We start from the raw sequence: 16,202 nt of genomic DNA, 5'->3' as shown, positions 1-16,202 counted from the left end.
CAAGCAAAATGACTACCAATAGCTATTGGTAGTCATTTTGCTTGTTTGGAGTACTGCATTTTTCTCAGCTGCTAAAAACCTTAATAGCTATGGGGGAGATGGGTCTACATTCCATTTGAATGTCTCACAGAACCTCAAAGCAATCTTATGTCAGGGACATTTTACGGGAAGTTAGCATGACAACTAGACTGAAAGAGGGGACAGGGGAGACAGTGGGCATTGCAGAGGTGCTGAACCCCAAGGGATGCTGGGAGTTGTGGGCCAACACATCTGGGGGACATTATGTCAGAGAAAGCTGATGTAGTCCAACGTTTTGTTTCCAGCGCTGGCCAGCCAGATACCTCCAGGAAGCTGACAAGGTGGCCATGAAGGGAGCTGCTTCACTCCCTCCCCATACAGCAAGTCCTGCACCAACCTAGGTGATGGATGCATCAGCCACCATGGACAAGAGCCGCCAGTGGGCAGCATACAGTAAAACGCCTACATCCGCTATTCTGGCTGCTGTGGTTTCACTTAAGCAAGGCCTGAAAGAATTAAGTAGAGCCCATGTTACCAGGAATTAGGGGCACAGGGCCTCGCGAAAGTGGAAAAGCTGTGAATATCTCTAGCTCACTGCCTGCCCAAGCTCACTAAGGAAATACCAGAGAGATTTTGCTTTGCAGATGGGTGGGACAAGAAGGCATGCTTTGGAGGCTCTCCCTCTCTCCCCGTTTGCTTCCTCTCTCTATGGTGAGGATGATTTTCCACAGTAGGGCACAGAATTTTTTTTTAACCTCTCATTTAATAATTGATGGCAAACTCAGCTTTCACAGGTTTAACTTTCACGGGTGTGATTACTCATGAGTTTGCCATCAATAATTAAATGGGAAAATCACCTTCACCCCTCTGGCCTTTCCTTGATGCAAAAGGAAGCACTGATGAATTGGGAGGGACTAGAGATATTTGTGGTTTTTTCCCCCCTTCACAGGGATCCTGCGCCTCTATCCCCGTGAATGTGGAGAGGCAACTGTATGGCGTTCACTACTATGTGCAGTTGCAGGCATCTGCCTGGGGACTCGGAACCTATCCCCTGTGGATACGGGGTCCTACTATACTCAGAGTGAGCATCTTTTCTGTTTTTAAAACCAGCAACCATCATGGCCCTTTCTTATGGTAGCAAAACTTGTATGCTAATTACACATTGTCTGATGTGGTACTTTCCTTTGTGCATGCCTTTATGGAGGGAGCAAGGGGGGAGACCAAGAACTGCTTGTTTCCCCTCCCCTCCCCATTCTTTTTTCTGTTCTATGTCCTCTTAAGCTGTAAGTTTGTGAACAGTCTTGCTTGATTGTATGTAAGCTCTTCTGGGAGCCTTTTTAAATGAAGAGCAACATACAAATGATTCAACTAAAGACACAAATATTGCCAATCAGTTTGGTTGTAGGAAGATAAAGAAACTCTATGAACGATGAATACCCTTCTTCTTACCATGTGGAAGGGAACAGCTGCCTCTAAAGAAGTGCACAGGATTCAGAGACAGTATAATCTGGAAGCTACTTAAAGGGATGCTTTTGCTGTCCCCAGAGACACTGCTCACTGTAATCTAATTATATATTTGTTTTGACTTTTCATTTATCATTACATATATCTCCATTCAAACACAACAATAGAAGCAAACAAAGCAGCGGCCACAAAGACAGTTACAGAAAGCAGCTGGTCTGCAGGTTTATCCTCTCCTATGCCTCACATCTGGAAATGCAGCTGCTTCAGTTTTAGGCAATCTACAGCAAAGGCATGGAAAACTATGAAGACAAAAGTTCCTGGCCACCAGATGCAGGAAATGGTATGGCTGGGGGTGTGATACAAAAGAATAGGACAGATTTTGTTCTTTCACGTAAAAGAATGCATTACAGAAAATGGGGAAAGCCCACAGGTCGGAGTTCAGGGTGCCTGCATGTCTGAACGATTGAGGCTCTGATTCCTTACAGGAAAAACAGTGATGGACCCAAATGGGATCGACTAAACTAAGCACACCCTACCATATCAGTCTGCCTGTGCATTTGGGTCATCAAAGGATGTACTCTTCCTTCATTCATCCATATAGGAATTGCATTTACTATCTGCAAAAGAGAGGGCCTTCTCTCTGGTGGTGCCCTGATTTTGTTATTCCCCCCGCCCCCAACAGCAGTTACTGGGGGGCAGTGTTGTCTTTTTCAATGCAACATTAAAACCTTGCCACACTTCAGCCACACTTCATTTTTTAAAAAAAAAATCAGACCTTTTTTAGTTTTTATGCCTGTCAAGTTTACTCTGTTTACATTTAGGTTTTATATTAGTTCTGATGGTAGAAAATCTGGTTTGTGTATATACCTTTTTGGTGAAATTTCATAAAAAAGACAGAATTAACATTAACAGGTAGCTGTCAGGAGGGTTTTTGACGTCTGAAATAGTAAATATATTTAGTTGCAGGTAAGGATGGGAAAACCAAAGAAATTAGAGATAGTGCCTTCCCTCATTCTTTGCTCTTTAATTAGTGTATGTATGCACGCATGTTTTTATTTTTATTACTGACCAGTACAAATTAGTTAATTATTTAGTGTCATTTTATAAATGTGCCTACTCTCTGCATAGAGCTCAGGGTGGTGTGTGCAGTTCTCCCCTGATCTTTTAACCCTCCTAACAGGTTTCTCTGTCTGATGGGGAGAGGGAGGGAAGGAGGGAAAGAGAGAGAGAGATGCTGAGCTCCAAAAGCTTCTCCAAAACTGATTTTGGACCTTGGTCTGAAAGAAGTCCAGCATCCCTGCATTAGACTGAAGTTCCAGATACAGCACATGCAAGCCCCAGAGTCCCCTACATTTGTGGGCTCAGCTGCCAGGCCAGCTTCTTTCCTATCTTAGTCATCAGCATCACTGAGCCCTTTCCAGCGGAGAAGAGCTTATGCAGGGGCAACTGGACCCTACGTCAATTTGTTGATTGCAGCTCTGTGACTTTGGCCACATTTTTAGAGGTTATATTTAGCTCATAACATCTTCTGGCAAAACTCAATATACTCAATAATTATATGCACACCAGAGGGCTTTCATCAAGACTTACCCAGATGCCCTTCATGAATAAGATCCACAAGCATGAAAGCAATGCTTTTAATTTACCCAGTTCCTGAAGTGTTTAATTTCCTCTCTGGGTGACATTGAGGTTTCTCCGCTGGATAAGGAAATGACCAGTTACATAATTACAGATGCTACCCCTGGAAAATTGAGGCTGCACTTATCAAGTGTATTGTGGTCACCAACTGCAACTATGCCAAAACAGAACCTTTCTTACTCAGCACATGTGTCCCCTGTGTTCCCCCATAGTTTAGGACCATTTCACATATTACCACATAGCTAAACATCTTGGAGGAATGACTGCACTATACCTGAGCAGATGCTCATGAGGCACAATTCTACCTGCACGCCAAAAGCAACATGCAATGCAACCAACATGTGTTTGGCCACACTTGCCTAGGGGACCAAATAACATTTACAGGCACGGCCCCTACGATGCAATTCTGCCTGTGAATAGCTAGGAGGGGCACTGCTCACTTAGCACCCAAGCCCTCCATGTATATTCAAGAAATGTCCACATGACAACTACTATCTGTGATATGTTGACTCCTCCCATGAAGTGCATCTCATGCCAACACTGGACATAAATACTGTAAGCAGGATGGTTTTAAGGTCAAATATTAAGTTTTTTTGCATCTTTCTAATTCTTTAACGGGACTGAACTGGGATTAAGGTTTCGACTTCAGCAGCACAATTATAAAAGACCTAATAACCTCCCTTATAGCATCAGGAGTTAGATCACCAAAGACTCTTCCGTATGCCACCATGCACCAAAAGTGCCCTTCTGCTTTCTGCATAGGACGAAGTGAACCGGAACTATGCAAAAGAGTAAATCAGCACAGATAGTGAACGTGGATCCTGCAGGGCCTCACAGCTGCAAAGAGGCTTATACGGTAAGCTTGGAGGCAGCAGCACCCACCTTCCATCAGTCAGTGTGAATCACTTACTGCTCTCTGCACATTGGAATCTGCATGCTGTGGTTGTCAATCCCATGTGAATTCTTTCTGGATATATGGACTGCTTATGTGTGTGAGTACTGAATTTTTGCTAATGCTGTTGCAAGCTGGCACTGTTTCTTTTTGGGATGTCATTTCTCTGTTATATTTGCAATTAAAAAGGAAAAAGATGAGACATGGCAACATTCTAAACCCAGTGGAGGAACATTTTCCTCTCCCCGAACGCTCTGTCACTGAGTTTAAGATGGACATTCAGGAGCAAAAACATTTCAGAGAGAATTTCAAATGAGCCACTGCCGAGTTATATCAAGACGTTCAGTTCTAGCTCTTAATTTGGGATAAAAATCACACTGTATGTGCTAATCAGTGGCAGGGAACTTCTGGAAGTCCAGGGATCATTTCTGTCCTCCTAGACTCCTCAGTGAGCTACACCTCCCCGCATGGTTTCCAAACATAGGGGAAAATATAAGTTAAGTAAAAACAAAACCAGAATGGAACCCATAGCTGCCATGGAGTCCGCCATGGGTCACAATTACCTCGCAAACATGTTAACGGTGAGGGATGATGGACCACCTGGAGAGCACAGGTTTCCCTTTCCTGTCCTAGAGGCAGCAAGATCCCATATTCAAATACTGGTAAAATGTCCCTGGCCTGTCATCTATTTTGCCATTCGGTTAAAAGAAGAGGAGAGGATAGAGGACAGGAACAAGCCAAAGTCATCCCCCCAATTTCTGCCCAGGTGCGATGCCCAGGAGGGGCGGGAGGGAAAATATCACTTGACTAATACCAGTATGTGTGGATGTGAACTTGGGATGGGAATGGGACAGAAGGCTGCAGTATTCCGTCCTGACCATCACACATGGATGCTAAAGCCAGAAGAAATCCCGCACGCCTGCTCCATATTTATAACTGCACATATCTTGGATGACCTTTGGAATTCCCTTCCAAGAGAGGTGCAACTGGCACCCACTTTATCTTGCTTTCAGACTTTTTAATTTAGTATCTGTTTTTAGGTTGGACTTGGTTTGCTGCTGGCTTATGGTTTTATTGGTTGTTGTTATTGGGTTATTGTGTTTATTTCCTCCTGTTCTATGCATTTGTTGTATTTATATTGTATTTGTTTATTGTTTTGATTCGTTATTGTTTTTATTTTATTTGTATTATGCATTGCACTGTGAGCTGCCCAGAGAGCCTTCGGCTAGGCCGTGCCATACAAATGCAATGAATGAATGAATGAATATGAAAGGCGCTGCTGGTTCAATTCTTCACCTTGCACTGTATTTAAAAGCCTTCTAACATTCATCTGCTTCATGAAACCACTTTCCACAAAGGAAAACCAAAAGAAAAGGGAAAAGAAATTCATGTAAAGTAAGGTTTTTACAAAGGAAAAGCGAAGAGCTCTTGGACATGCTGAACTAAGCCTGATGCAGTTTACAATAACTCACAACATGCCTTTTTCCCATCCCATACTTAATTTTCAATATACAATGTCCAGGCCCTATGTGCTGACCCCAGGATCTGAATCAGTTGCTGGGGAACATGGGTAGGGGGTGCTGTTGCACTCATATCCTGCCGTGTGAGTTTCTGATGACCAGCTGGTTGGGCACTGGGAACGGAATGCTGGGCCAGGAGAACCACTGATCTCCACTGATCTCGTCCAGCATGCCTCTTCTTATGTACATGCCACAAACCCACCTAAGGGAGGAAGAATGGTAAAAGCACGTTCACCACCACCACCACCACCCAAATTTTTTTTTCCAAGCATGCATTTTGATTTATTATACTCACAAATTTTAGGAAAACTTCTCCCAGTTCATGATGAGATTGAGGTTCTGGTTGTAAACAATATTCCAGGGCACTCAGGAAGTCCTTGTGAACATCAAGTATATCTTCCATGTTGGAAAATAAAATCTGTAACATAAAAAACTCAGTAACAATTTCTAATTAAAATACGTAGGTCCTTAAAATACTCTGATCCATAAATGAATCTGAAATAATCCTTACTGAGTTTCATTCTGTAATGCTGCATTACATAATAATACACACAAGCTAAACTGATGCATCACACCAGATCAATTAAGGAAGCCATTTAACTATGGTATCTGAATTCACTGACTAGCAGAAAACCAGAATCTGAAAGCATGTTTTGAAAACCATGATTAAAGCTCACCGTGATTCACTGATTTCTGTACTGATAAATCATGGTTTTACATGATCTTAAATCTCTGTTTACAATCAAAGCACGATTTGGATTCTAAACTAGTTTAGCAGAAACCAAAGGCTTTTGCTGGGTTTTGACCTAGGAAATCCTATTTTATTTGAGAAGTTTTGGATGAAAAAGCAATTGGCAAGTGTTGATGCTTGTGATATTTAAATACATAAAGTAGCATATGCAAATTCTATTCAAATGTATGTCTATGGACAAAGACATGAAGTCATTTATACGCCCAGTCCTTGGTGCAAAAAACGTGGTGCCTGAACTGTACGCATCAAACGTTTATTACAGATTGGAGGCGAAACTCAATCATTGCACTGCTGATCTCCAAATTTAGAAAAAACGCCTCTTAGCACCTTTAGAATTGAAGATGTTACGAACAGAACAGGTGAAGAAGAGAAAACAAACCCTTTGGGAAGAACCACCCACAAGCAACACAGGTGACTGGAGACAGAAGGAGGGAAGACAAATTCCTCACTTGACTGTTTAATGCTGCTTGCCGTGGGGAAAAAAAAATAGCAATGCAGAGCTTACAATCACTGCTCAACTAGTATTGTTCCCCATTTGCTTGTAGACACACAATTCCAAGTGTCTGCAACCAAAGCAGTAAGGAACCGCCTGTTCCCATATGAACCTGCCTGAAAACATGGAACATCATTGTAAGCTCTTTTCCACATGGCATTGCAGGTCAAGGTCTGTTATTTCAGCTGCTGCCATGATTTATTGTGACTGGTTTAAAGTTTTTGGTTCCTCTTAAGCTGCTCTGAGTGCCATTTTTTAGCAGAAAAGCAGCATGCAAATCATTTAAGTAAAAATAGAATAAATTAGCAGAAAAGTTGGTGGCCATAAAGGAGAAGGCTTGCTGTGCAGTGGTCCCATGTTTGTGGAAGGCACTGCCAATTAGGACATGTCAAACTCCATCATTACAGATTTTTAGAAAAGGTTTTACTTTTCTGTGGCTACTTGATATGCCAGGTTTTCTTGAGCAGGTACTGGCCCTAGCTATATGCATTTATTGGCTTATAGTGCTGGATTATTTTCTTATAATCAACACTGCTTCTTATAACTTTCTGAAATTTAATATATTTTATTCTAAAAGCTGCTTCAAGAACACTTTAATCCTTGGCTAGCCTATAATATTTCAAATAAATAAATTTAGCAATCAGGGCACATTCCATATTCTTTCATGGCCACAGTTCAACTATCTTGCAAAAACAAACTGTGGGTTTGAGTGTGCAAAAGTAACAGAAACAAACCAAGGGTTAGAACCCCTTGTCTGTTTTCATTATCTACATTTTTTCATCACTCAGCTATGTACATTCATAAAGGAACCCTATGGTACAGCAACCTCAGGAATAAACTATGGCTTGCTGATTCAGACATCCCAATTGACCAGTTAGCATAAATTATTGTTCATGAATCCATTTCAACCCATGGTCTGATTCTGGTTTGCCAGCCAATCACATACCACTGCTCATCCATTCAGGCATTACACTAAGTCAGAGTTGGGGGCTTGATAGTCTTCCAGATGTTCTGGCTACAACTCCTATCATCCTTTGCCATTGGCTATACAAGCTAGGGCTGAAAGGAAGTGGAAACCCAAAATACTGGAGCACTACTGCAGAAAAATAACCATGATGGGGTGGTCACTGACCTCAAGCCGGACATCCTGGAATGTGAAGTCAAATGGGCCTTAGGAAGTCTGAGCAGCAACAAAGTTAGTGGAGGTGACAGTATTCCAGCTGAGCTATTCAAAATCTTAAAAGACGATGCAGTAAAAGTGCTACACACAATATGCCAGCAAATTTGGAAAACTCAACAGTGGCCACAGGATGGGAAAAGGTCAATTTACATTCTGATCCCAAAGAAGGGCAATGCCAAAGAATGCTAAAACTACCGCACCATTGCACTCATTTCACACGCTAGCAAACTTATGCTCAAAATCCTACAAGCTAGGCTCCAGCAGTATGTGGACCACAAACTACCAGAAGTACAGGCAGGATTTCGAAGAGGGAGAGGAACTAGAGTTCAAATCGCCAACATATGCTGGATCATGGAGAAAGCTAGGGAGTTCCAGAAACACATCTACTTCTGCTTCATTGACTATGCTAAAGCCTTGGATTGTGTGGATCACAACAAACTGTGGCAAGTTCTTAAAGAGATGGGAATACCAGACCATCTTATTTGTCTCTTGAGAAACCTATAGGCAGGTCAAGAAGCAACAGTGAGAACTGGACACGGAACCACTGATTGGTTCAAAATTGAGAAAGGAGTTCGGCAAGGCTGTATACTGTCGCCCTGCCTATTTAACTTATATGCAGAGCACATCATGAGAAAGGACGGGCTGGATGAATCACCAGTTGGAATTAAGATTGCTGGGAGAAATATCAACAGCCTCAGATATGCAGATGATACCACTCTCATGGCAGAAAGTGAAGAGGAACTAAAGAGCCTCTTGATGCGGGTGAAGGAGGAGAGTGCAAAAGTTGGCTTGAAACTCAACACTAAGAAAACTAAGATCATGGCATCCAGTCCTCTCACATCCTGGCAAATAGATGGGGAAGAAATGGAGGTAGTGACAGATTTTATTTTCCTGGGCTCCAAGATCACCGCAGACGGGGACTGCAGCCAAGAAATTAAAAGACGCTTGCTCCTGGGCAGGGAAGCTATGGTAAATCTAGACAGCATACTAAAAAGCAGAGACATCACCCTGCCAACAAAAGTGCATATAGTCAAGGCTATCGTTTTCTAGTTGCAATGTATGGCTGTGAAAGCTGGATCATAAGGAAGGCTGAGCACAAAAGGATTGAGGCCTTTGAATTATGGTGCTGGAGGGACTCCTGCGAGTCCCTTGGACCGCAAGACAATCAAACTGGTCAGTGCTAGAGGAGATCAACCCAGACTGCTCTTTAGAAGGCCAGATACTGAAGATGAAACTCAAATACTTTGGCCACCTAATGAAAAGGAAGGACTCCCTGGAGAAGAGCCTTATGCTGGGAACAATAGCTGGAAAAAGAAGAAGGGGACGGCAGAGGATGAGGTGGCTGGATGGAGTCACTGAAGCAGTTGGTGTGAGCTTAAGTGGACTCCGGGGGATGGTGGAGGACAGGAAGGCCTGGAGGAATGTTGTCCATGGGGTCGTGATGGGTCAGACACAACTTCGCGACTAACAACAATACTGCAGAAAAATACAGCTGAACAGCTTCCTTGGCCATGGTCTGGCACGATAGCTTATTTGAGTGACTGTCCACTCTAATGTAATAGCTCAGCAGGAGTTGTGGCATGGAACAGAGGAGGTCAGCTGTGTTAATGGCTTCAGATGGGTTTTAATCATCTGTCTGGCATGTACTGTCCTCTGCCTTGTCATCTGTGACTTGTTTTCTGCTGAAGGTGCTCTTCAGTCCAGCCAGCTGTGAAACCCAGGGATGGTTGTGTGTTCACCAGGGTGGTTTTAATAGGATGTAGAAGCTTGTTCTTATTGGCTTGGGAACACTGAATTCGTCCTCATTTAAGTCATTAATATCACTCCTGTTTTAGAGAAGATGGCAGAGATTTACAACAGCTTCTTCCAACTTGCCTCCCTGCCATATATTCATATATGACCTCCCATCAACTCAATAAGCCTTGGTAAAAGTGGCTGAGAGTGCTGGGTGTTGTAATTCAACACTTCTGGAGAGTACCCACTGGAGAAGACTAAGGAAATTTTGTGTGCTACAACTGTCAAAGAGTGAAGTTTGCAGAAGTGAGAGCAAAGCTCTAATGGTGAGTGTGACAGATTATCGGACTCAGTGCGGGTGCTTTTCTCCCATCTACATTTTTGCCTGCCTGCTACTGTTTTGAATGAAAGAGAGACTGGGCAAATATGGTTATTTTCCCTTTGCAGGACACCTGGGTCAAGAGAAGATGCACTTGCTAACCCTTTGCAACTTAGGACTCAGAAACACGTCTTCTTTCTGTCCAGATGTGCATTGGATTGGCCCCTTACTCAACAAGGATGGGAGTGGGGACACAGCCTTGTGAAGAAAATGAGCAAACCTTTTAACTGTTATGCTCTGCTTCGGCAGCTAGCAGCACAATCCTCTGCATAGGTGGCTAAGACATGCTGAGAGTTGCAGGCTTCTTTCTATCTAAATCTGCCTAGGATCATGAATGGGTTATCACCAAGAAAAATGTTGGTCTTACACCTGAGAAGAGTTACACCGTAAAAGAGGTATTCTGGTTAAATGGCAGTTACTATTACTCCTGAGAGGGAAATGGAGCCAGGTCTTCCCTTTATAGTACCATCTGACAGGAGAACAACTAAACATTCTAAAGATGAACATTGGTCCTGAGGATGAACAGAGGTGGGATGAAGGAATGTTGGCTACACCAAAGCTGACTGGCTGCAGGGTTCTGCCTACAGGATGTATAAAGAGCTGTTGGGAAGCATCAGGAGATGCATGATAGGACAGTTTGCCTGGGGAGTTTTGCCTGAGGAAGAGTTGTCAGGAAAGGTTTTTGGGAAAGACTGAGGAAGACATCAACCAAGAAGAAGAGTAGCCACAAGACTGGGAAGCCAAAAGGAGAGGCTTGACAGTACAAGAGGCAGAAGATCTGCAAGAGAAAAGATGCCTAAAGCAGACTTTAGAGGAAAGAGCTGACGCTTGAGTGTCAGCGGCTGGACTAGAGTGACAACTTCAAGAGAAGCGTGATGAATAGTCTTGAAGGTTCTAGAAGGATGTGAGACCTGGCCAGAAAGAAGCCTGCCTTCAAGTTCTTATTGCTAGGCTTGTGACTCAACCATGATGAAGCTTCATGGGGGAGCTGGTTTAAATTTGGACAGGAGCTTGCAACATATGATTGATGATTAAAAAATAACTATAGAGAGCCCGTTTGAAAACAATAATCTTCTAAGCTTTCTTGTTTTGTTTCTCTTAAATAGAACACTATTGAAAACTATATTTTTCAATAAATGTTTTAAATGTTTTCCTGGTTTTGTTCCCTTAGGGGAAAATGATTTTAAATAAAGGCAAGTACTTGAATGGTGACAAAGGACGCAAAGGGAAGGGTTGGTGTGAGGTGTTCCTCCACATTTGGTGTTTCCAGTTGGGTTGCCACAGAGGGTACCATGCTCATGGCATGTTCTTCACCGGCCTTGACAAACCTTGTCAGGAATCTATAAGGTCAGTCCAAAGCTTGCTTCAATGATCTCATGACAACCCAGACCTTTATTTCCAGAAGGACTCCTTCAATCCTCTTTGGCAAGGGATGAACTAGAAATATCACAAAGGAGCTCCAGGCATAAACACATTTAATTATCTGAGAGGAGAAAATGAATTTGGATGCAGTTTTTGTGTGACAGATATATTTAGAGCTTGTGAAATGATAAATTGGAATAAATACAATAATATTATTAATTAGCAGATTCTTATTTGTTGCATCTGCAGGCCAGGAAAATTCATGACTGATTTTCTGCTTGTTCCATAGCTCCTAAATGTAGCTGAATAGGCCTTAAGGGGGAATGTCTGACAACCCTAACAGGATTGGACTCTAGAAGAAGAGTCACAAATAACCTGCAGGATTCCTCTCATCAGCAGATAAAAGGATAAATGACCAACATTGGTTGAAAGCCAGTGGAAACATGAGCAAACAGGCCTTGCTATCAGAAAAATTAATGTGCCACCACTGATTTGGGCACAGAATCAGCTCATCTTCTTCCACTCTGTTTTCTCCCGTTTCATTTTTCTGTTCTCCTCCACCTACTGCAGTAAATAGGAATCCAGATGTGCTTCAGAGCAGGTGTTGCTGGGAATAAATGACAAGATGTTGGGCTGGGGCAGAACATGCTTGGATATATGAGTTTCATAGACCTTTGATGCTAACCTTCAATAGGTGCACATTATGCACCCTGGAATTCTCAGGATTACCTTTTAATCTACACTAGAGAAGAATTCAACTTCTTCCCTCACCCTGATTCCATCTGGCTTGTCCTACATCCCCACCTGCTCACAATCCTCCAAACCACCCCCTTCACACCTACACCCTTCCTGCAGTTTTCAGGTTTACTGTGTAGCTGCACACGAGACAATCAGGACGAGAGCAACCATCCTCCCTCCTTTCATCTCTCCTGCTTGTTGCATCCAGAGCCACGACTGTGGTGAGGCTGACAGAACAGTGCATAGCAGGCTGGGAGGTTCACGGGACAGGGTACGGATCAGATCAGTCATGGCTGCACTCTTGATTGGCATCACAATGGTATCCCAATAGACTCCTACCCTCAATTTGGATTTGATGGAATTAAACCAAACAATCTCCCGATTTTGCTAGAAGCCTTAAATGCTTTGTTTCCTGATTGCTGCATATTTAAAAGCATGGGAAAATGCACAGTTTGTAACATGACAATCAAAGATGCATCCAGCTAGCCTTTCCAGAAGAGTCGGGGCTAGAACTGTCTTGCCTGCTGTATATAAAATTACTATACATTCATTCATTCATTTGCTAGACAGGGCCTATGGCTTTCAGCAACTGAATCACAGGCAAAACTGAAGTGAAGAATTGTCCATTGTTATATTGCTATACCAGAAAAAGATTCACCTGCTGATTTTTGTTTATAATGCATCTCCTATTTCAAAAAGTGTGGCATTTCTAGCTTTGTGGCCACAAATAACCTGTGGATAAAATTAATGTAAATCTGATTATTGGGACTGATGTTCTTCCAGTAATTCAGTAATTAGAATTCTGGATGAATTACCTTGACATTTTCCTCCGTTATGTATTTCTCTGCTTTGTCCACAGCGTTTTGTCTAATTCGGTGCAGAAATGCCTACAAGGGAAACACAAGAATAGGACTATTATCAACCAATAACTGCTTTCATTTTACCATGCCTACCTTAAGGGTATTCATTTACATCCAGCCATCAAGATACAACTCTGGGGCTTTCTGGTGCAAAGAGCAAATTACTTTGCACACTCAAAACATGCAACACCTCATTACTGTGACACCTCACAGTTTGAGTATTTCTTTAAAGGTTCTTTTTTTTTCTTTTTTGGTCTGACAAGCATCTTCCTTCAAGAAGGGACTGTGCCACTTATTTTGCTTAGATATCAGCACACCAAAGGGAGTCACTGTTTATTCCCTCACAGACTTCCCCCCTTCCTTTAAAAACGCAGCTGTTTTTACTGGATTCGGGAAGGGAGAAGCAAAGTGATGGGTATCAAGGGAGAGAGGGCTAAAAGGGGCAACAGAGCATAGCTGGAAAAAGCACAGTCTTCTCTGGAACAGAGACAAAGAACCCGCAGAACCCCAGTTTGCCCAGAAACTGGAAAGGTGACATGTTGACCCATAAACAGCCACTGGATTGTACTGTCTCTCACCACTTCAACACTCGCATTCAATGATGTCTTTGTTGGACAGAATTCAGCCACATATGAGTACAAAATCTGAAGGATTAGACTAAGGTCCAGTCCAACACCCAGTTTCCAACTGTAGCCAGCTACTTATGTGAAGCTCCCAAGTAAAAGCTGAATATGATGTCTCTGTCAAATAGTTTTACCCAGACCTAACATGGAAGAAAAACACCTCTCCTTTACTTGTTCACAGTTCCTCCAAAGCCTGGTTCACGTTCTTTGTATGGGAATCAACTGTGGGAAAGTATTAATGGCAAAAGCTCTTCAGCTCTTCCTTTTTTATGCCTGGACCATTTTAATCGATCCCAACAGGCTTGTCTAATTTGGGTTCACCTGCCATCTTGTCTCCTTTGTCTACAGAGAAAGGAAGGGAGTTTTCCCAGTAGAAAAGGTGGAAGTTCTCCCTCTGTCCACCCTTATCTTCCTCCTTTAGCATCTTTGGATTGTGCAGGGAGGGCTTTTTTTTAAAATCTCATGGAACAATGGCATCAAATTTTAATCTATCCTCCACATGCTTACAAGGAGCATTTGGGGTCATGAAGAAACTGATTTCCTTACTCTCCCTGCCCTCAATTTGACCCCTGTCCCCCAACAAATATTGAAACCAATATATTTTGACACCAATTGACAACCCTAAAAATTGCCCTACATATTCTGGAAGTTCACTCTTCTCAGCCAATTTGGGTGGTATTGAAGGGTGGTAATTTTCTTTTATTTTTATGTAAAAAGAAACTAATGTACTTTTGCATTCCTAATGAGTGGCCCAAATATGTAGGAATCATGCCTAAGTTCAGTATTAGAGGGAATAGTATAACTGTCTCTGAATAGGACAGTTCAATTTAGCTCTTGAAGCCAATGCCTGCTGAAAGACCCATCAGCTACAAATTTGCCTCTCTCTTTTTAAGCCATTTCCATGAGTGGCCACTCTCTCTAATTGTGGGAGTCAACACACTATGTTAACTGTGAAATATACAGAGGAGTACATCTTTTTGCTTTTCTGGCCTGGAAACCTAGTGCATTGTTTTTCTCTTCACCCGGCCTCCACTGCCCCCTCCATTATTTCCCCTATGTCCAATTTTAAACTATATATTCCTTGGAGGAGAAGACCTGTTCTCATTCAGTGCTAAGCACAAGGCATAGGTTGACAATATATTTCAGCGAGAAGTAGTTTAGGTAATTTCCTCTAAGTAACATGATAGTGTTTGTTGCTAGAATATTGTCTCTCTTGTATTTAAGGTTGTATTTCTGTATTGGACTCCTGATAGTTAATCATGCACAAAGGTAATATCCAAAGCACTTAACTAATACTGACTTTCAAGGAACAAATAATCTCCAATCTGAAGAGTAGCGCCTAGTTATCATAGTGATAGGTGTGAAAGGATGATTTGAAACCAGGGAGTAAAGAGATTTAAAAGGGTAACAAAGAAAATTACTTAGCCCGAAGGGAGGGGCCAAAATCAGCTAGCACAAGGTCTGGGGAAACAGGCAGAACAGGCAGGAGGGCCAAATGCTTCCGGATTGTTTATTGACAAGCCGGGCAGAACAAAATGAGACTACTGTAGCCCACCGGGGGCAGGGCTGGACTGGAAAGAAGGTGTTGGGGCAGCGCGGAGTAGGCGGGCGGAAAGAGAGTAACTCTCAGTACCCTATTAGCCAATTTGAGGAAAGGAGGAGGGAACAAGCAGCCAGCCGGGAGCAGGGTTCAAAAGGAGTGTGTGAACATGTGTTCAGGTGAACAGAACAATGGGAAGGAAACCATTCCTTTCTGTTCCTTTCATTGCAATAAAATTTTAAAAAGAACTCTCTGCAAGCCTGGAATATTTTTCTCTTCCAACGGAAAGGAAAGAGTGATTATAACAATAGCTACCAGAAAAGAGGGAGAATTAACTCCTTCTCTCTATAACAAAGGGAGATGAGAGGTAGCAGGTGAGGCCGATTTCAGATAAACTGTTCCAGAAGAAAATCCACTATGTTCAATTACAATATTCAAGGCATAAAAGGAAAGAGGTGAAGGAATTAAGAGGAGGGTCAGATTCTTCTGACTGTCATCATGTGCAATTTTCTGTAATTGACCCCTGCATGATGAACTTGCTCTTGGTTCCAGGGGAAAGGTGAACAAGCAAAGGAGAACCCACATGGGAAATGCTTCAAATGCCACTGCTGTTCATCCAAAACAACAGTTGCAAAAGCCATTTCAGTTGCAGGAACAAAATCCAAGCACAAGCCTCTGGATCTGGCTATGGTGTATCCTCATGTATCACAAATGGTTCCTTATGTGCATAGTGAATGCCTTTTTTCTCTCGTGCATCTTAACCTCCCTTCTGCACTCCTGATATATCACTACCTTTATATTATGCCTGATGAACAGACTAGCTCAAGAGCTTTCTTACAGCCTCAGTATAAAGCCACTGTAACAAGTAGCGACTGACAGGCTTATTCTCCACAAATTTGCTGTAACCAAGTCAATGCTGGTGGCCCTTGCTATGCACCATTTATTTATATCAGCTTTAGAGAGTCTCAGGGGTGGAGGCCAAATTCAGCTCTCTTGGGGTCCAAATCCAT

General features: G+C 42.6%; 1 protein-coding gene across 1 annotated transcript in view; it reads right to left on the bottom strand.

The window, feature by feature from the left end:
- Positions 1-16,202, bottom strand: part of PREX1 (phosphatidylinositol-3,4,5-trisphosphate dependent Rac exchange factor 1) — a 263,982-nt gene that overhangs the window by 149,857 nt on the left and 97,923 nt on the right. The window contains exons 2-3 of the mRNA XM_044440400.1: positions 12,985-13,056; positions 5,828-5,950 (exon numbers count right to left, since the gene is read on the bottom strand). Of these exons, the coding sequence (XP_044296335.1) occupies positions 5,828-5,950; positions 12,985-13,056 (195 nt within the window). The remainder of the gene's footprint in view (positions 1-5,827; positions 5,951-12,984; positions 13,057-16,202) is intronic.

The sequence above is a fragment of the Varanus komodoensis genome, unplaced genomic scaffold (assembly GCF_004798865.1).
Source record: "Varanus komodoensis strain SLA01 unplaced genomic scaffold, ASM479886v1 scaffold37, whole genome shotgun sequence".
Taxonomy (NCBI): Eukaryota; Metazoa; Chordata; class Lepidosauria; order Squamata; family Varanidae; genus Varanus; species Varanus komodoensis.
This window is presented reverse-complemented; position numbering and strand designations above follow the sequence as displayed.